At 43.8% G+C, this 21,759-nt stretch overlaps 1 protein-coding gene across 2 annotated transcripts in view; it reads right to left on the minus strand.

Moving 5' to 3' along the window:
- DNAAF4 (dynein axonemal assembly factor 4) overlaps nt 1–21,759 on the minus strand; it is a 71,846-nt gene that overhangs the window by 14,515 nt on the left and 35,572 nt on the right. For both annotated transcript variants that reach the window (XM_008064525.2, XM_008064524.2), the window contains exons 6-7: nt 19,392–19,537; nt 15,547–15,656 (exon numbers count right to left, since the gene is read on the minus strand). In XM_008064525.2, coding sequence (XP_008062716.1) covers nt 15,547–15,656; nt 19,392–19,537 — 256 coding nt within the window. The remainder of the gene's footprint in view (nt 1–15,546; nt 15,657–19,391; nt 19,538–21,759) is intronic.

Consider the following 21,759-nt stretch of genomic DNA (forward strand, 5'->3'; position numbering starts at 1 on the left):
AAAAAAAAAAAAAAAAAAAAAAGATAGTGAGGTGTGGCTCACGCCTGTAATCCCAACACTTTGGGAGGTGGAGGTGAGAGGACTGCCTGAGCTCAGGTGTTCCAAGACTAGCTTGAGCAAGATGGCAAGACTTTGTCTCTACAATAAATCAAAAAATTGCCAGGTACAGTGGCTCACGCCTATAATCCCAGCACATTGGGAGGCCGAAGGGAGAGAACTGCCTGAGCCTGTGGATTCGAGACCAGCCTGGGCAACTTGGCGAGACCTCATTTCTACAAAAAATTAGCCAGGCATGGTGGTACATTCCTATAGTTTCATCTACTTGGAAGGCTGTGGTGGACGGGAGTGTGCCACTGCCCTCCAGCCTGGGTGACAGAGTGAGACTCCAACTCAAAAAAATTAGTCAGGTGTGGTGGCGCATGCCTATGGTTCCAGCTACTTGGAAGGCTGAGGTGGAAGGATCACCTGAGCCCAGCAGGTAGAAGCTGAGGTGGGTGTGAGCATGCCGCTGCACTCCAGTCTGGCGACAGAGTGAGACTCCAACTTACAAAAAAACACACACACATACACACACACACACAAGCACTAAGTATTGTTCAATAGGAAAGAACAGTGGTTCATCCATCTTATATGATTACAAGCATCTGGAAGAATAGCTATTAAAGTTATTTACACCTCCAAGTCATGGAGGTGTAAATAGCATCATACCATGCACATACCTAAATCAAAGTAAATCTGTTTTATGTGAGATGCTATAATGTTAATTGGAAAAGGTAAAATGCTTTCATGAGCAAGTAAAATTACCTAAGTTATATATATTTTTCTGGAACAGAGATTTGGCATTTAAAACTAAGACACAATAGTACTAAGTCTGGGTAAAGAAAACTGAAAATATTCTGTGACTTTTTCTAAGAATACTTTTTTTTGAGTCAGGATCTCACTCTGTCACCCATTTTGGACTGCAGTGGCACAATCATGGCCCACCACAGCTTCCACCTCCTGTACTCAGGTGATCACTCTGCCTCAGCCTTCCTAAGCGGCTGGGACAATAGGCTAGCACTGCCATGCGTGGCTAATTTTTTGATTTTTTTGTAGAGAAGAGATCTTGCTGTGTTACCTAGACTGGTCTCAAACTCCTGGGCTCAATCAATCCTCCAGCCTTGGCTTCCCAAAGTGCTAGGATTATAGGCATGAGCCACTATGCTCGGCCAGAATCCATTTTTTAAAAAAATCACCATTGTACTAACGAGGAAATAATCCATTTTTGAGTAGGTATAGTTCCCTAAATAATTTTCTTAAGCTATTGCTCTTCTGAAAGACTTGCCCACTTCCACCTTTTGTGAAACAAGTGTCCCATTGGTTGAAGCACAATGAAGACAGTTGGACTGGTTTTGCTGGTATAAATATAGAAGGCTACCATCAAATAAAGCCTCTGGAGAGGAAAGAATTTCATCCTTTGGCTTTAAATTCAATATACTGCTTCCCAACTGGTTCTATCTTTTGTACTGTATTACATTGCTAGATAGGAGAGGAGACATTTGTAACAATTATACCCCTCCTTTTATTTGTTTATACTTAGCATTACGATTGACTATACTCTGCTCTGTTTCTCTGGGCAGTTCTCACATTACTGTCATTAGTAGCTGAGTTTTCCTGTCTTTCATTTTTCAACTCTCTTCTTCCTTTTATTTTGGTTCTGTTTCTTTTTTTACCTATTAGAGGTAGTAAGGCAAAATGGTACCAAAACAACAGACTAAGTACAACCTTAGTGTGGTTGTTACAATCTGACAATCACATTTGACAGTTTTAAAATGCACTTTTGTACTGGATTGCTGACAATTCATGGCTTTTGTCAGAAGTCAATAACACACACACACACACACACACACACACACACACACACACACAAACACACACACTAATGTTCTGCTTTATTTGTCAGTCAAAACTCCAACCCTAGCTCAATGATCTCATCTGCTTTTTCTACTGTTAAATCCAAAAGACTAAACTCTATAGGCAATAAGTCGCACAGCTATACTGACTGGATCTATGAATTCATGTTCTCTAAATGATTAGAGCCCTCAACAGTACCCATTAACCAATGTCCCTTGCTAGAAACGTATCTAGATCCACACTTGTCTATACATTCTTTGCTCCAATCTCAGAAAATAAGGTATCTGTCTATCTCAAGTAAATCTGTCTACATTTTCTAGAACAAAAGTGAGCAATCCAACAGGATAGCATACCTAGCTATGCACACTCAGGCAATATCAGACTGCAAGGAGCAGCAATTCATAGCTAAACCACTTGGGCTGCCTTCAATAGAGCTAACAAATGGAACAAAAAGACATGAAGTGAATTTTATTTGTGAAAGGGATACATAGCAGTGGTTAAAACACAAGCTTCAAAATCACATTAATCTGGGATTGAATCCTGGTTCTACTTATTAACCACCATATTAGCTAAGTTTCCTAACCTCCCGAGTCCTGTTCCATGGTTTACTTTGTTTGTTTGTTTGTTTTGCATTGGAGTCTTACTCTGTTGCCCAGGCTGAAGTGCAGAGACACACTCACAGCCACCATAACCTCAACCTGCTAGGCTCAGATGATCCTTCTGCCTCAGCCTTCCAAGTAGCTGGAACTACAGACACACGCCACCACACTCAGCTATTTTTTTTTATTTATTGTAGAGACGAAGTTTCACCAAGTTGCCCAGGCTGGTCTTGAACCCCTGGACTCAGGCAATCCTCTCACCTTGGCCTTCCAAAGTGCTGGGATTATAGGCTTGAGCCATGGCACCGGGTCTTGTTTCCATGTGTTTTTGTTTGTTTGGTTGGTTGGTTTTTGTTTGTTTTTTTTTGAGTCGGAGTCTCACTCTGTTGTCCATGCTTATAGCCACTGCTATCTCGACCAGCTGGGCTCAGGTGATTCTTCCACCTCAGCCTTCCAAGTAGCTGGAACCACAGGCATATGCCACCACACCCAGATAATTTTTTGATTTATTATAGAGACAAGATCTCACCATGTTACTCAGGCTGATCTTGAACACCTGAGCTCAGGCAATCCTCTCACCTCTGCCTCCCAAAGTGCTGGAATTAGAAGTGTGAGCCATTGCACCTGGCTCCACGTTTATAAAATGGGGATAAAGGTAATAATATCCAACTAGTCAGGTTATTATGAGAACTAAATGAGCTGTTTCTTGCAAAGCTACTTGTTTCTCAATAAGCATTTGTTAAATGAATGCGAAAGCACTGGGTTCTACCCAACTTATAGTTGTGAGGATTTAATGAGCTACTACTATACAAAAGACTCTTGTAAACTATAGGAAGCTATTAATATATTAACTATGATTATGACAGTGGTAGCTTAAAACTAAGCAAATGCAATTCAAGACATGATTATCAGTGGGGGGCAGGAGAGGCAAGAAGCCTGTAGACCAGATAAAAACCAAGAGGGACTTTCATTTAATGTGCATTGTGTGAATTTCTTTCAAAAGGAATATTTTTCTGTTCATAAAATTAATGCAACTTTTAAAAAGAGGAGAAACAAAAACAAAATCAAAACCACCCTTGGCCAAGACCCAAATTTCTCTACTCTTCTTGAAGATGTTTCAATCACCTTTTCCCTCTTCTGTCTCCAAATCTATTTAAACCTTTTCTAGTCTGAGAGAATAATAAAACAAAACTTTTCCCTTAAAGTTTTTGATCCACTGGCCTCTGGGAGTATTTTTGTGTGCTCCTTTCTTTTGCCAGTCCTTTAAATGTTGGTAGCTCACAACTCACAGGGTTATATCCTCAGTTTACTACTCTCCTGAGACTATCACTCTTTTTTTATTTTTATTTTTGAGTCAAAGTCTCACTCTGTTGCCCAAGCTGGAGTGCAGTGGCACGCTCACAGCCACAGCAGCCTTGACCTGCTGGGCTCAGGTGCTCCTTCCACCTCAGCCTTCCAAGTAGCTGGAACTACAGGCACGTGCTACCATGCCCAGCTTACATTTTTATTTTTTTATTGTAGAGACAAGGTCTCATCAAGTTGCCCAGGCTGGTCTCAAACCCCCTCAGGCAATTCTCTCACCTCAGCCTCCAAAAGTGCTAGGATTACAGGCTACAGGTCTGAGCCACTGCACCCAGCTATATACTCTTCTTAAGTATTTCACCTACTCTTTTTATTTTTATTTGTATTTTTTTGAGTTGGAGTCTCACTGTGTTGCCCAGACTGGAGTACAGTGGCACACTCACAGCCACTGCTGCCTCGACCTGCTGGGTTCAGGCAATCCTTCCACCTCAGCCTTCCAAGTAGCTGGAACTACAGGCATGCGTCATCACACCTGGTCATTTTAAAAAAATTTTTCATTGTAGAGACAAGGTCTTGCCAAGTTGCCCAGGTGGTCTCAAACCCATTGGCTCAAGCAACCCTTTCACCTCAGCCTCCCAAAGTGCTGGGATTACAGACATGAGCCACCTCACTCGGTCTCCCTTACTCTTATAAATCCAGCCCCTAGATAAATGCTGATAAACCCCAAGTATATATTTACAATGCCGGCTTCTCCCCTGAGTTTCAAATTTGCTGCACCCTGTCACCCAGATTTAAACTGTCAGAGATGTCTCAAACTCAACATATTTAAAACTAAATTCACTTGCATTCCATCCTAACTAGTTTCTTTTCTAGCACTCTCTAACTCATTTTGTGGCACCACACAATCATTCAAACTAGAAACCTGGAAGTCACCCAACTATTCCTTCTCTCCCACTCCCTAACAATCAGTCAAAAACTTCTGCCTGGTGGCTCACGCCAGAGTTTGGCAGGCCAAGATGGGAGGACTGCTTGAGGCAGGAGCTTGAGAACAACCTAGGCAACAGTGAGATCCTGTTTCTACAAAAAGTAAGATAAAAAAAAAAATTAGCCGGGCACAATGGCTCATGCCTATAAAAATCCCAGCACTTTGGGAAGCTGAGGTAGGAGAATTGCCTGAGCCCATGAGTTTGAGATCAGCCTGAGCAACTTGGTGAGATCTCATCTCTACCAAAAAAAAAAAAAATTAGCCAGACATGGTGGCATGTGCCTGTAGTTCCAGCTACTTGGAAGGCTGAGGCGGAAGGATCACCTGAGCCCAGCAGGTTGATGTGGGTTGATGTGGTGGCCGTGAGTGTGCCCCTGCACTCCAGATGTCAGCCTGGGCAACACAGTGAGACTCCATCTCAAAAAAAAAAAAAAAAAAAAAAAAAAAGGCCACGCAGGGTGGCTCATGCCTATAATCCCAGCACTTTGGGAGGCTGAGGTGAGAGGATTGCCTGAGCCTACAGATTCGAGACCAGCCTGGGCAACTTAGCAAGACCGCATCTCTACAATACATTTTTTAAAAAAGATAAAAAAATTAGCAGGGTATAGTAACATGTTCCTGTAGTCCCAGCTACGTGGGAGGCTGAGGCTCAAGCCCAGGAGGTCAAGGCTACAGTGAGCTATGGACATTCCACTGCTCTCCAGCCTGGGCAACTGAGGGAGACCTTGCCTCTATAAAATGCATAAAATTAAATAAAAAGAAGTTCTGCCTATTTTACTTCCTAAATATCTCCCCAATTACCTGTCCGTTATAAAAATCCCATAATTCAGGGTCTTTGGCTGGGTTTCTACAACAAAATTTCTTTTCCCACCTTATAGGATAGAATCTAAGAATCTTAACAAAAACTCAGGAGGTCCTTACCTATTTTTTCTAAGCTCATTTCATCACTCCTGTCTTCAAATTTATGTTTTCTTCTTCTTCTTCTTTTTAGCAATGAATAAACTACCCAGAGTTCCTGACCTATACCATACTACTACTTGTCTCTGAACCTTTGCTCATACTGTCACCCGTGTCTGAAATGAATGCCTTTCTCTCTATTCCTCTGAAACTCCTACTTATTGTTAAGAGGAGTTCAAGTGCTACTTTATCTTTTTCTTGAATAGGAGTCTCACTCTGTTGCCCAGGCTGGCGTGCAGTGGCATGCTCATGGCCACCACAGGCTAGACCTGCTGGGCTCAGGCAATCCTTCCACCTCAGCCTTCCAAGTAGCTGGAACTACAGGCGTGCACTGCCATGCCCACCAAGCTTTTCTTGATTTATTGTAGAGATGAGGTCTTACCATGTTGCCCAGGCTATTTTTTTATTTTTTTTGAGTTGGAGTCTCACTCTGTTGCCCAGACTTGAGTGCAGTGGCACCCTCCCGGCCACCGCAGCCTCGATCTGCAGTGCTCTGGTGATCCTTCCGCCTCAGCCTTCCAAGTAGCTGGAACTACTATGCCCGGCTAATTTTTGATTTATTGTAGAGACGAGGCCTCGCCAAGTTGCCCAGGTGGGTCTCGAACCCACCGGCTCAGGCAATCCACTCACCTCAGCCTCCCAAAGTGCTGGAATTACAGGCTGAGCCACCGAGCCCAGCCCAGGCTGTTCTTGAACCCTGGACTCAGGCAATCCTCTCACCTTCACCCCCTAAAGTGCTAGGATTACAGGTGTGTGAGCCACTGAGCCCAGTTACTAGATGTTTTGAAATATATATCTGTAAAACCCATAATGGCCTGCTGAAATAGCTTGCTTGACCTGAGTAAGTAACTCTATTTTGTAACAGATCTTCCATCTTAGCCTAGAGATGACCCCTTATGTAAACCTCTTGTAATCATACCACATACCCACATTCCTGTACCCCTCGGTGATTGGAAACTCCCTAGTTGTGTAAATTCTGTAACCATCCGTAACCCTCACTACTTCTTACTAACCATATAGTTTGCCAAGAAATATCAGTCAAACTGTACGGCTTATGCAATGTTTACCTTTTAAAACCCCATGACTCACTCTGTTCACTGCCGAGAGTTATTTGGGACACTAGTCCACTCTTGGTCTCTGGCATCAATATAGGACTCATAATCTGACCTTTCCTGTGTGTTGGCATTGTTTCTCGCAATCCAGCTATAACCCTTTATTTAATGATTGAATACATGAATAGGAAGAAAGACAGGAAGGGAGAAGAGAAAGAGGAGGAAAGATTATGTATGATTTTACTGTTGGGAGTAAGAAGACCCAACCCACATTTCTGACCTTTGGAAAAACTGGCAACTCCAGAGAACTCCACAAAACAATCCCTGGTGATGTAACAGACAAGAGAAAAGACTAAGAAAAAGCAGAAAGAAGATAAGAAAAATATAGACATTGTGGTAGACAGATGCCTTCCTCAAAGATGTTCACATTCAAATCCCAAAACCTATGAATATTAATATCACAAAAATGACTTTTCAGATGTGATTAAAGATCTTTAGATGGGGAGATTACCCTGGATTATGTAGGTTGGGCTAATATGAATACAAGGGTCCTTCTAAAAGAAAGAGGGAAGCAAGAGAGGCAGAAAAAGAAGTGACCATGGAAGCAATGGTCAGAGTGATGCAATCAGTGGCTTGGAGCTACAATCCAAGGAATGTAAGCAGCTGAGAAGCTGGAAATGTAAATAGGTTTCTGGCCGGGCTCAGTGGCTCAGCCTGTAATCCCAGCACTTTGGGAGGCCGAGGTGAGTGGACTGCCTGAGCCCACGGGTTCAAGACCCCCCTGGGCAACTTGACAAGACCTCATCTCTACAATAAATCAAAAAAAATTAGCTGGGCGTGGTAGCACACACCTGTAGTTCCAGCTACCTGGAAGGCTGAGGCAGAAGGATCACCGGAGCCCAGCAGGTTGAGGCTGTGGTGGCCGGGAGCGGCCATTGCACTCCAGTCTGGGTGACAGAGTAAGACTCCAATTCAAAAAAATAAATAAATGAATAAATAAATAAATAAAAAGAAATAGTTTTCCCCCTAGAGCCTTCAAAAGGAAAGCAATTGACACCTGATTTTAGCCCAGTGAAACTTGGTTTGGACTTCTGACCTCCAAAACTGTACAATATAAATATGTGTTGTTTAGGTCACTGAGTTTGTGGCAGTTTGTTACAGAAGCAATAAGAAAGTAACACAGAGTGCATATAATGAAATATAGTAAGCAATATTACAGATGTCACAAAATATGAACTCAAATTGGCTCTCAGAATATACCAGAATTCACTGTTTTTGATCATTGTATTAAAATATTCACATACAGAGACACATATAAAGAAGCAGGGTGTGGTGGCTCACCCCTGTAATCCTAGTACTTTGGGAGGCTGAGGTGAGAGGATTGTGTGATCCTGGGGATCTGAGACCAGCACTGGCAATATGGCAAGACCTCAGCTCTACAATAAATCAAAAAATGAGCTGTGGCACATGCCTATGGTTCCAGCTACTTGGAAGGCTGAGACAAAAGGATCACCTGAGCCCAGCAGGTTAAGGCTGCGGTAGCCATGAGTGTGCCACTGTACTACAGCCTGGGTGACAGACTGAGACTCCTACATAAAACAAATTTAAAAATAAATCAAATCAAATAAAATAGAAAATGACTGCCTTATTATAAAATAATTTATGAGATAGTATCATAGTCTTTTAAAAACTGATATGAGCAGACACCTGCCTTTTCCCTGTTCTGTCTGCTGCTCCCTTGCTACTCCCTTGACCTAGGAGTGCAGAGTATATAATAAACCTGTTTTTCTACTATTTAAAAAAAATAAAAATTATAATGAATAATCAAAAAAGCTCTAAGTTTTTAAAAACCTGTTTTTAAGGGAGATATCAGGAAGGACTTGTATTAAATGTAAAAGGAATTTTAATAAGCATTTTTCTTTTTTATTTGAGTTGGAGTCTTACTCTGTCACCCAGTCTGGAATACAGTGGCATGCTCATGGCCACTGCAGCCTCTACCTGCTGGGCTCAAGTGATCCTTCTGCCTCAGTAGCTGAGTAGCTGAGACTATAGGCACGTACCATCACACCTGGCTAATGCTTTGGTCTACTGTAGAGGTGAGGTTTCATCAAGTTGCCCAGGCTGGTCTTGAACCCATGAGCTCAGACAATCCTCTCACCTCAGCCTCCCAAAGTGCACCTAGTCAGCATTTTTCATTTTTATAACACTTAAATTAAAAACAAAATAAATAAGAACTTTATTTGTTACTTATTTATTTATTTATTTGAGTTGGAGTCTCACTCTGTCGCCCAGACTAGAGTGCAGTGGCCGCTCCCGGCCACCGCAGCCTCGACCTGCTGGGCTCTGGCGATCCTTCCGCCTCAGCCTTCCAAGTAGCTGGAACTACAGGCGCATGCTACCACACCCGGCTGATTTTTTTGATTTATTGTAGAGATGGGGTCTCGCCAAGTTGCCCAGGTGGGTCTTGAACCCACAGGCTCAGGCAATCCACTCACCTCAGCCTCCCAAAGGCACGGGATTACAGGCTGAGCCACCAAGCCCAGCTTGTTATTTATTTTTTTATTTTGAGTTGGAGTTTCAATTTGTCGCCTCAGCTGGAGTGCAGTGGCACACTCATGACAACTGTACCTATCTGCTGGACTCAGGTGATCCTTCAACCTCAGCCCCTTCCAAGTAGCTAGAACTGTGGAAGGGGGCTTAAAAAGACATCTACATGTCAAAAATTAGGCTAAGTATAAACTCAGCCTTTGCACAGTTAAGCATGTACTCAGCCTTTGCACAATTTAAAAAGTTCCCTTCCTGGAAACTGGCAACAGTACCTGCTGGCTAGGTTAAACTGTTTAACAGCTTTTTTTTTCACTTCTGTGAACCCCGCTAGCATTACTTGAAAAGTACCTAGGCCTCCAGGACGTTGTGGTTTGGCCCACTTGGAAAGTCCCAGTGTGGTTTTGCCCCATTTAAGCAAGCCTCTATAGCAAATGGGGAAATGGGGGACCTTGCTGTGGAACTTGCATGTCCAGCAGCAAGTGGCTGCCGGCTGGCTCTTGGCTAATAAACCTCTCCTTTTTATAACTTGTACTTTTGGTGTCGGTGTCTGTGAATTAAGCGCTCAGTCCCTATTTCATCTGGGGGCTTGCCTGGGAAATCTGAGAGCTTAATCCCCAGCCCCAATCACCAGCTGACTTTGTGGGTCTGTATACCCGTGACCTCCAGTATTTGTCGGGCCTGGTGAGTCTGTAGACTCACAAAAGGCTGATTGTAGTCTCTGGCAGACTCACAACGTCCCCAGAGCCCTCTGAGAGGTGAGTCAAGTTCCTGTTCTGTTTGTGTGCACTTCATCTATCAACACCACTTGGACCAGATCCCGTACATCACTGCCTGATACCTCCTGGTAATGCAGCAGCCATCATGGATGAAAAAAGCTGAAACAAAAGCTAATTCTTCTTGTGTTTTAGCCCTACAGGAAACTCCAAAAGCCAAACCTCTGGTCCTCCAGAGCCCACCGGAGGACAATAAAATTCCCCCACCCTACTCTACATCTGAGCGAGAGCGGGGGGTCCACAAGGTTCTCAGCCTGTCACTTACCAGGAGTGGGTCCTCGTATCAGCCCCTTTATCCTCCTCTTCCCCATGTGTCTCCCAAGGGCCCAACCGCCCCTGATAAACCGAATAGCCCTGACTCGTCTTTGGAGAACTCAGACTTCCACAGTCCTCCCCCTGAGACAGGCCCCAGGAATAGATGTGGGAGGTTTGGGAGGTCAGCCCTTTATGGTTTATGTCCCTTTCTCTACTAGTAATCTTTAAAATTAAAAGCACCAAAATCCAGCATTCTCTGAAAAACCTCGGAGCCTTTTAGAAACTATTTTCTTCACCCACCAGCCCACTTGGAATAACTGCCAACAGCTCCTCCAAACCCTTTTTACTGTGGAGGAAAGAGAACGAATCCGTCAGGAGACAAGGAAATTGGTCCTGGGACCGGACAGCAAACCAGCAGAGCAGGACCGTGTGAACCGTTTCTTCCCCGCTGAAAGGCCTAATTGGAACCTGAACACCGATCACGGTAGGGAGTGTCTCACCACTTATTGCCGGACTCTAATTGGGGGTTTCCAGGCTGCTGCCAGGTGGCCTACAAATTTGTCTAAAGTAAGTGAGATAACTCAGGGCCCACAGGAATCTCCATGGCTTTTCTGGAATGCCTTATGGAGGCCTATTGGACATATACTCCCATAGACCGAGAGGCTCCAGAAAAATGGGAGGGCTTTAGTTATAGCCTTTGTCTCCCAGTCAGACCCTGATATAAGAAAGAAATTGCAGAAGATTAAAGGATTTAAAGGAAAAATTTATCAGAATTAACCGAGGTAGCCCAGAAGGTTTATAATAGCAAGAACTCACTTGAAAACCAACAAACCAAAAAAATGGCCAAAGTAGTAGCAGCAGCTTTACAGGAAATTAAACCCAAGCAGCCAACAGGGAAAAGAGGAACCAGCACCGGGCGAAAAACTTCACTAGCAAAAAAATCTTTAACTGCCCAGCGCATTCGGGCTATAGCAGGCATTCTGGACCCAGGAAGCAAAAGGCAGGTCCGGCAGGTTCTTAGGAGCTGTAGGAGCTGTAGGATACTGCCGACTATGGATCCCTAAGTTTGCTAATCTTGCAAACCCCTCTATGAAATAACCAAGGGACCAGAGGCTAATTTTAAATGGACACCGGAGGGAAACAAGCTTTCCAAGCCCTTAAAAATGCCCTGGTCTCAGCTCTGGCCCTGGCCTTGCTGGATATTAAAAAACCTTTCCACCTTTATGTGAATGAAAAACAAGGTGTCACCCGGGGTGTCCTAACCCAAAAGCTCAGCCCATGAAACAGGCCAGTCGCCTACTTGTCAAAAAAACTAGAGCTGGTAGCCTTGGGCTGGCCGCCCTGCTTGCGGGTTATAGCAGCCATTGCCATGTTAGTAAAGGACTCAGACAAACTAACATTGGGGCAGAATCTGACTGTCACGGCCATGCATGCAGTGGAGTCTTTACTCTGAGGGGCCCCTGACAAATGGATGTCAAACGCCCGAATAACTCATTATCAAGCGCTGCTTTTAGATCAACCCCGCATCAAGTTCCAGCATACCCCCAGCTTGAACTCCGCAACTTTGCTACAGGAAGAAAGTCCCACAGGGCCACCACATTGTTGTTATAAAACAACTGAGTTCCAGAAGCTGCGCTGGAACCTAACCGATGTCCCGCGAACAAACCCGGACCTAATGCTTTTCTTGGATGGCAGCAGTTTCATCCAGAATGGGGTAAGGTATGCAGGGGCAGCGGTGGTCACTCTACAGGGAACTATTTGGGCTGAGCCTCTTCCACAGAGAACATCAGCCCAAAAAGCAGAACTGATTGCCCTAACCGAGGCACTAAAAGCAGGTGAAGGAAAAGTTGTCAACATCTACATTGACACTAGGTATGCATTTGCAACTGCACACGTTCATGGGACAATTTACAGGGAGCGGGGACTGCTCACCGCAGAGGGGAAAACTATAAAAAATAAAGCAGAGGTCTTAGACCTCCTGGCAGCAATATGGGCCCCCAAACAAGTCGCCATCATCCATTGCCCGGGCCACCAAAAAGAAAACTCAAAAGAGGCAATAGGACATAGAAAAGCAGATCAAGCAGCCAGAGAAACTGCTTACCACAGAACCACCTGCCTGCTGGCGCTGCCTCCTCTGGTTCTATGTGAGCCACCAAAATATACAGAAGAGGACCTCCTTGCTGCACAAAAATTGCAGCCAACCTCAAACCCAGAAGGATGGCTTCAACTTCAGGACAGCAGAACCTTCCTCCCTTGAGTCCTGGGACAACAAATCCTAAGGCAGCTCCACGAAGGTACTCATTTGAAAAGGACAAAACTAACCAAACTTGTAAGGAAAGAATTCTATCTCCCTCATCTGAACCAGCTCGCCCAGGAACTCATTCAAGGCTGCATGTCATGCCAGCAAACTAATAATGCTAAGGTCAGTGTATCCACCCAAGGGGTCCGAGATAGGGGACTAACCCCCTGGAGACATTGGGAAATAAACTTTACAGAAGTCAAACCTGGGCAATATAAATATAAATACCTATTGGTCTTGGTAGACACCTTCTTGGGATGGTTCGAGGCATTTCCTACAAAAACTAAAACTGCTTCTGTAACAGTAAAGAAACTCTTAAATAACATCATACCAAGATATGATCTTTCTATCTCATTAGGCTCAGATAATGGCCCAGCATTTATTTCTAAACTTACTAAAGGTATTGCAAAAACCTTGAGGATACATTGGAACTTACACTGTGCTTATCATCCCCAGAGTTCTGGACAGGTAAAAAAAAAATAAATCGAGCCGGGCTTGGTGGCTCAGCCTGTAATCCCGCACCTTTGGGAGGCTGAGGTGAGTGGATTGCCTGAGCCCACGGGTTCAAGACCCGCCTGGGCAGTGAGACCTCATCTCTACAATAAATCAAAAAATCAGCCGGGTGTGGTAGCACATGCCTGTAATTCCGGCTACTTGGAAGGCTGAGGCAGAAGGATCACTGGAGCCCAGCAGTTCGAGGCTGCGGTGACTGGGAGCAGCCACTGCACTCCAGTCTGGGTGACAGAGACTCCAACTCAAAAAAATAAAATAATAAAATAAAAAATAAATAAATCGGACACTTAAACAGACCTTAACCAAATTAACCCTGGAGACCAGCGAAGGTTGGGTAACACTCCTTCCCTATGCCCTCTTAAGGGCCAGGTGTACCCCCTACATCAAAGGTCTAACCCCCTTCGAAATTCTGTTTGGAAGGCCCCTGCTGTTACTTCCAAAAATTGGACTGGAAAAAGCACTAGAACTGTCTAACCATAATTTGCTTCAGTCACTGCAGGCTCTTCAAAGCTGAAACCGTGCAGGTAGCCTTCTGGAAATCGGTTCTGGAACATCCACAACCGTTCCAGCCTGGTGACCAGGTCTGGATAAAATGGCACAAAGCTGAGGCTCTCACCCCAAGGTGGAAAGGGCCCCACATAGTAATCTTTACTACTCCTACGGCTGTCAAAGTCAGCGGTGTCCGCCCCTGGATTCATCATTCACAAGTAAAGGCAGTCACCACCGCCCCCCCGGGAAACATGGAAAGTCATCAAATCAGCTACTGGAGAAGATCCTCTCAAGATAAGACTTTTGCAGGCCTGGTATCTTAATCATATTCCTTGCATACTTTCCCCAGCTTAAGGCCTATTGGTCTAACCCATGTAATCCCTATACTCCAGGGAACTATTCCTGGGAACTGAGAAATACCGTCACTGGAATTGTAATTGCCACCTACAGAGGAACCGGGCAGCCTGTCTTTAATTTTGACCTTTGTAAATTATGGCCAGGCCTAACCCTCAGGGGCACACACTGATGAATGCGGCGCCTTAGCTTATAAAAAAAACTTAAATCTGTTGGTTTTTATGCTTGCCTGGCATCGGGACCAGCCCATTGCCACAAAGCAGGACAATATCACTGTGCTGCATGGGGGTACAAAACTATTGCTTCTTGAAAAAAACTGAGACCCATACATAAGCCTCCTTGGTTATGTTAAAAATAGTATGTCATCAATAAAATTAATGGTCCTCAGAACTCAATATAATCCCCTGTATAAAGAGCCAATGATTTGACTCCAACTGAAAGGGGAGAATGTGGAAGGAGGCTTAATAAGACATCTACAATGTCAAAAATTAGACTAAGCATAAACTCAGCCTTTGCACAGTTAAGCATGTACTCAGCCTTTGCACAATTAAGGTTCCCTTCCTGGAAACTGGCAACAGTACCTGCTGGCTAGGTTAAACTGTTTAACAGCTTTTTTTTCGCTTCTGTGAACCCCACTAGCATTACTTGAAAAGTACCTAGGCCTCCAGGACATTGCGGTTTGGCCCACTTGGAAAGTCCCAATGTGGTTTTGCCCCATTTAAGAAAGCCCCTGCAGCAAATGGGGGACCTTGCCGTGGGACTTGCATGTCCAGCAGCAAGTGGCTGCCGGCTGGCTCTTGGCTAATAAACCTCTCCTTTTTATAACTTGTACATTTGGTGTCAGTGTCTGTGAATTAAGCGCTCAGTCCCTATTTCAGAACTACAGGTGAGTGCCACCAAGCCTGGCTAATTTTTTTCATTTATTTATTGTAGAGTGAGGTCTCGCCAAGTTGCCCAAGCTGGTCTCAAACCCCTGAGTTCAGGCAATCCTCTCACCTCTGCCTCCCAAAGTGCTGGGTTTATAGGCACAAGCCACCACACCTGGCTAATTGTTATATTATCTGACTTTTAAAATATGAAGGCCCTGTCTACTTGTTTATTTGGATTATTTTTCTCCAACAACACACACAAACACATGGGTCCAAATATCTAGAGTATGGAACTACTTTTTTTTTCAAAGAGACAGGGTGTCACTCTGTTGCCCAGGCTGGAGTCCAGTGGCACAATCATAGCTCACTGCAGCCTCTAACTCCTGGGCTCAAGTAATCCTTCTGTCTCAGCTTGCCAAGTAGCTGGGACTAGAAACACACACCACCACACTCGGCTAATTTTATTTTTAATTATTTTTGTAGAGACAAGGTCTCACTTTGTTGACCAAGCTGGTTTGAATTCCTGGCTTCAAGCAATCCTTCCACCTTAGTCTCCCAAAGTGATGAAATGACAGGCATGAGCCATTATGCTCTGTCTGTGATAACTACTAATATCTACAAACATTATAGATCTCATGGCCAGAGTTCAAGCAACTTACTTTCCTTTGTCCTTCAACCATTCTGGGTTCTTTTCTTCTTCTTTTAAGTCATAAAGTTCAGGAATATCAGTATTCATTGCTCTTTGTGCCTCAGCTTGTTTGTGTAGCCACTGAAGTGAGAAAGAAGTCTTATAAAGTACACAAAGATCTTGTTTTTACTGACATTTGCTTTTAGATTTTCCATCTTCTTCCAGTGGATGGAAATGTTATCTATTTTGGACTGAATGTTTGTGTCCCCTGTAACCTTCCCAAATTCATATACTGAAGCCCTAGCCATTAATGTGAATGAGTATTTGGAGGTGGGGCCTCAAAGAAGAAATTAGGTTTAGATGAGATCATGAGGGTAGAACCTTAATAATGGGATTAGTATCCTTATAAGAAGAGAAAGAGATCAGAGCTCCCCCACCCACCATGTGGACACAATGATTGTCTGCAAGTGAGGATGAGAGCCCCCACTAGGAGCCCAACCATGCTGACACCCTTATCTTGGACTTCGAAGCCACCAGAACTGTAATAAATGAATGTCTGGTTTTTTTGTTTGTTTGTTTGTTTTCTTATGTTTGAGTCAGAGTCTCACTCTGTTGCCCAGATTGGAGTGCAGTGGCACACTCACGGCCACCCCAGTGTCAACCTGCTGGGCTCTGGCGATCCTTCTGCCTCAGCCTTCCATGTAGCCAGAACTACAGGCACATGCTACCACGCCCAGCTAATTTTTTTTTTTAATTTATTGTAGAGGCAAGGTCTCACCATCTTGCCCAGGCTGGTTTTTGAACACCCCCGAGCCAGGCAATCCTCTTGCCTTGGCCTCCTAAAGTGCTGGGATTATAGGCTTAAGCCATCATGACTGGCCAATATCTGTTGTTTAAGTCGCTCAGTCTCTGGCATTTTGTTTATAGCAGCCAGAGCAGATTAATGCACTAGTTGATGAAGACAATTTTAAATTTCTAGTATTTATACATTTTAAACTTTTTAAAAAATCTCACTACCTGGTTGAGATAAAATAGATGAAAGTTTCTAGTCCAAATTTCATGCCTCCTGGAAATTCATGTGATTATTATTTTACTTTTCTTACTTACAATATTTTTTACTTTTAGGGAACAGAGTCTTGCTCTGTTGCCCAGGCAAGAGCACACTGGCACAATCATAGCTCATGCAGCCTTGACATCCGGGGTTCAAGTGATTCTCTTATCTCAGCCTCCCAAGTAGCAGGGGCTATAGGCATACCACCATGCCCGGATAATTTTTTTTTTGTAGGACCAATGTCTTGCTCTGTTGCCCAGGCTGGTCTTGAACTCCTGGTCTCAAGCAATCCTCCCACCTCAGCCTCCCAAAGGGTGGGGATTACAGGTGTGAGCCATTGTGTTGGGTCCTATTTTTCTATATTGAAAAATATACGGGTAGAAGGATCACTTGAGCGCAGGGATTCCAGACTGGAGTGAACCATGATTGCACCACTGTACTCCAGCCTGGGTGACAGAGGAAGACCCCCAACTCTTAAAAAAAAAAAAAAAAGGATGCCTGGTGCAGTGGCTCACGCCTATAATCCCAGCACTTTGGGAGGGAGAGGCCAGAGGACTGCCTGAGTCCAAGTTCAAGAACATCCTGGGCAATATTGTGAGACTTTGTCTCTACAATAAATAAACAAAATTAGCTAGACATAGCAGAGTGCGCGCCTGTAGTTCCAGCTACTTGGAAGGCTGAGGCAGAAGGATCGTCTAAGTCAGCTGATCCAGGCTGCAGTGGCCATGAGCATGTCACTGCAAAGGAAAGAATGATATACAAATGATTTTTAAATAATTATAACTGTATAATTATAGAAATAATTTTAGAAATAAAATATAAAAATAATATATTGTTTAACAAAAAGAAATAAGTTAAGATTTATATATTATCATTATGTTTTAAGGATCTTCAGTTATTTCCACAAATTTTCAAACTTTTTTTTAGTTGGTAACTCAAACTATTACCCAGGCTGGAATGCAGTGGCACAATCACAACTCACCACAGCCTTGACCTCCTGGGCTTAGATGATCCTTCTGCCTTAGCCTCCTGAGTAGTTGGGACTATAGGTACACACCACCATGCCTGGGTGATTTTTAAAATTGTTTAAATTTTATTATTATTATTATTATTATTATTGAGTCAGAGTCTCATTCTGTTGCCTAAGCTGGAAAGCAATGGCATGCTCTTGGCTACCGCAGTCTGGACCTGCTGAGCTCAGGTGATCCTTCTGCCTCAGTCTTTCCAAGTAGCTGGAACTATAGGCATGTGCCACCATGTCCGGATAACTTTTTGATTTATTGTAGAGACGACGTCTCACCAAGCTGCCCGGGCTGGTCTTGAACCCCTGGGCTCAGGCAATCCTCTCACCTTGGCCTCCCAAAGTGCTAGGATTACAAACTTGAGCCACCATGCCTGGCACAATCATAGCTCACTGCAGCCTTGACATCCTGGGTTCAAGTGATTCTCTTATCTCAGCCTCCCAAGTCGCAGGAGCTATAGGCATAACACCATGATCGGATAATTTTTTTTTTTTGTAGGAAGAGTCTCACTTTGCCACCCAGGCTGGAGTGCAGTGGCATGCTCACAGTCACCACAGCCTCAGCCTGCTGGGCTTAGGCAATTCTTCTGCCTCAGTCTTCCAAGTAGCTGGAACTACAGGAGTGTACCACCACACCCAGCTACTTTTTTTGATTTATTGTAGAGATGAGGTCTCGCACTGTTGCCCAGGCTGATCCGGAACCTGCAGGCTCAGGCAATCCTCTTGCCTCCACCCCCAAAGTGCTTTTATTATAGGTGTGCGCCACCACACCCAGCTACTTTTTTTGATTTATTCATTTATATTTTATTTTAATTTTTTAATTTTTAATTTTTTTGAGTTGGAGTCTCACTCTGTCACCCAGACTGGAGTGCAGTGGCTGTTCCCGGCCACCGCAGCCTCTACCTACTGGGCTCCGCGATCCTTCCGCCTCAGCCTTCCGAGTAGCTGGAACTACAGGCGCGCACTACCACACCTGGCTCATTTTGATTTATCGTAAGACAAGGTCTCAGATTGTTGCCCAGGCTGATCTGGAACCTGCAGGCTCAGGCAATCCTCTTGCCTCCACCTCCCAAAGCACTGGCATTACAGGCATGAGCCACCACACCCAGCTTTTTTTTTTCCTTTGGAAATAAGGTCGTATTATGTTGCTCAGGCTGGTCTCAAACTCCTGGGCTCAAGCGATCCTTTCATCTAAGCCTCCCAAAGTGCTGGGATTACAGGCGTGAGCCCCTGCATCTGGGTGACAATTTTTCAATTGAAAGAGACAACAATTCAAACCTTGCAGGAAAAAAAAAATGTAGTTCTTAGTGCTTATATAACTAAAGATACAATATTTGAAATCCAGGACTCAAGAATTTATAAATGAATGAAAGATATTTATTCTAAAGTATCACATTAGAAATATCTGTTATGATATCTGTTATTAATTGTAATACTATATTAATTCCCAAATCTCTTCTTTCCAAAAAACATATCGACATACTTATGTTTATAAACATAAGTTTATAAATGTATTATAGAAAATGATGTATTTGATAAAATAAATGGCAAGTACAACAGTGTACCTTTTGGAATAAACAATAATACTGTACATATTCTAAATCTGTGTTCTCTCATTAGTATCCTAGAGCCAAAAAAATTTGCAAAATATATTTTCTCATAAGCAAATGCTAAAATATACTCATGAAATATTTTTAACATAATGAATATATAAAAAATTCAGAACCAGTACTAATTTCAGTAGATGAAGTAAAAATAAAGCAGTTTCATTTGTAGTAGTTGTAACTAAGGTAAATATATCTACCTCCTCCTCTTCTGCTACTTGTGATTCACGGAGAGCTGTTGGGAATACTCGAGGGGTAAACTTGATTTTAATACTGCCAACAGAGCGAGGAGCAGGAATATTGACTTCCTTGAACTTCTCAGAAAATATATTTTCTGAATTATTTCCTTCAAAAGCAATAGCAGCAAGTCATTTATTTACCATTTTCTAGTTAACAATCAAACTGACTTTTAAAGTACACATCAAAACTACTTCTTTTTTTGTTTGTTTTTTAAAATTTTTTTTAATTTTTATTTTAAAAATTCATTTATTTATTATAAAATTGTGGGGTACAATTCAGGGTCAGGTATACAAACATTGATCATGCAGGTACCACCAAAACTACTTCTAAATCCTAAACAAATAAACCAAAAATGTTTTCTTCAATAAGGAATACAAAACATCACTGGTAACACGGCAGCTAATGATGTGTTTTTTTGAGTTGGAGTCTCACTCTGTCGCCCAGACTGGAGTGCAGTGGCCGCTCCTGGCCACCGCAGCCTCGACCTGCTGGGCTCTGGCGATCCTTCCACCTCAGCCTTCCAAGTAGCCGGAATTACAGGCACGCGCTACCACGCCTGGCTAATTTTTGATTTATTGTAGAGATGAGGTCTCGCCTGCCCAGGTGGGTCTCGAACCCGCGGGCTCAGGCAATCCACTCACCTCAGCCTCCCAAAGGCGCAGGATTACAGGCTGAGCCACCAAGCCCGGCTGATGTGTTCTTTAATCAATGGCCCCAGCTAAGTTTCTGGGATTCTCTTTGTAAAACCATAGTATCTCATTCACGTCAACTCTAGAGGACAGTACTGTAGGCCACTCTAGAGAAGGGCACCTAGGCAAAACCACCACTGTCAATAGCATCTCTATCTCCTCATGCTTCTGTGGCAATATCTCCTAGATACTTCCTTGTTATAGTGTAAAAGGTTTTAAGCTATACATTTTTATAAAGGTAGTTAGGTGTAATAATTGTTAGGCCAATTTAAGAAGAGAAATTAATCTACATACTGGAATATAATCTATATATATAAGGGAAGAAAAGGTAGTGTAGCCAGGTAAGGTGGCTCACACCTATAATCCCAGCACTTAAGGAGGTGTAGGTGAGAGGACTGCCTGAGCCCAGAGGTTTGAGACCAGCCTGGTCAACTTGGCGAGACATCGTCTCTACAATAAATAAAAAATTAGCCAGGTATGGTGGTGAGTGCCTATGGTACCGGTTACTTGAAAGGCTGAGGCAGAAGGATCATCTGAGTCTAGCAAGTCAAGGCTGCGGCTCAAAAATAAGATAGTGTAAAAAAAAAACCCAAAAATACCAAAAATGTGACAGAGATATTTATTTATTTATTTATTTAAATTTTTTTTTGAGTTGGAGTCTCACTCTGTGACCCATACTGGAGTGCAGTGGCTGCTCCCGGCCACTGCAGCCTCGACTTGCTGGGCTCTGGCGATCCTTCCACCTCAGCCTTCGTGTAGCTGGAACTACAGGTGCGCTACCATGTCCGGCTAATTTTTTGATGTATTGTACAGATGAGGTCTCGCCAAGTTGCCCAGGTGGGTCTCGAACCCGCAGGCTCAGGCAATCCACTCACCTCGGCCTCCCAAAGTGCTGGGATTACAGGCTGAGCTACTGAGTCCAGCGACACAGAGATTTATTTATTTATTTATTTATTTTTGAGTTGGAGTCTCACTCTGTCGCCCAGACTGGAGTGCAGTGGCCGCTCCTGTCCACCGCAGCCTCGACCTGCTGGGCTCCGGCGATCCTTCCGCCTCAGCCTTCCAAGTAGCTGGAACTACAGGCGCGCGCTACCACACCTGGCTAGTTTTTTCAATTTATTGTAGAGATGAGGTCTTGTCAAGTTGCCCAGGTAGGTCTCGAACCCTCAGGCTCATGCAATCCACTCACCTCGGGCTCCCAAAGTGCTGAGCCACCGAGGCCGGCTGACACAGAGATTTAAAGGTAAATATCACAGCTTGTGAAAAGAGATCTGCAACAATAGAACAAAGAGTAATATCCTTTTTTTGAGTTGGAGTAGCAGTCTGTCGCCCAGGCTGGAGCGCAGTGGCAAGCTCATGGCCACCACAGCCTTGACCTACTGGGCTCAGGTGATCCTTCTGCCTCAGCCTGCCAAGTAGCTGGAACTATAAGTGCACACCACCACACCTGACTAATTTTTTGATTTATTGTAGAGATGAGGTCTTGCCATGTTGCTTAGGCTGGTCTTGAACCTGTGAGCTCAAGCAATCCTCCTGCCTCTGCCTCCCTAAGCATTGCAATTACAAGAACGAGCTACCGTGCCTGGTGGAGAGTGATATATCCTCGATAGAAAAGGAACACATGCAAAAAAAAAAAAAA

The sequence above is a fragment of the Carlito syrichta genome, unplaced genomic scaffold (genome assembly GCF_000164805.1).
Source record: "Carlito syrichta isolate Samal-C Ts95f unplaced genomic scaffold, Tarsius_syrichta-2.0.1 Scaffold307639, whole genome shotgun sequence".
Lineage (NCBI taxonomy): Eukaryota > Metazoa > Chordata > Mammalia > Primates > Tarsiidae > Carlito > Carlito syrichta.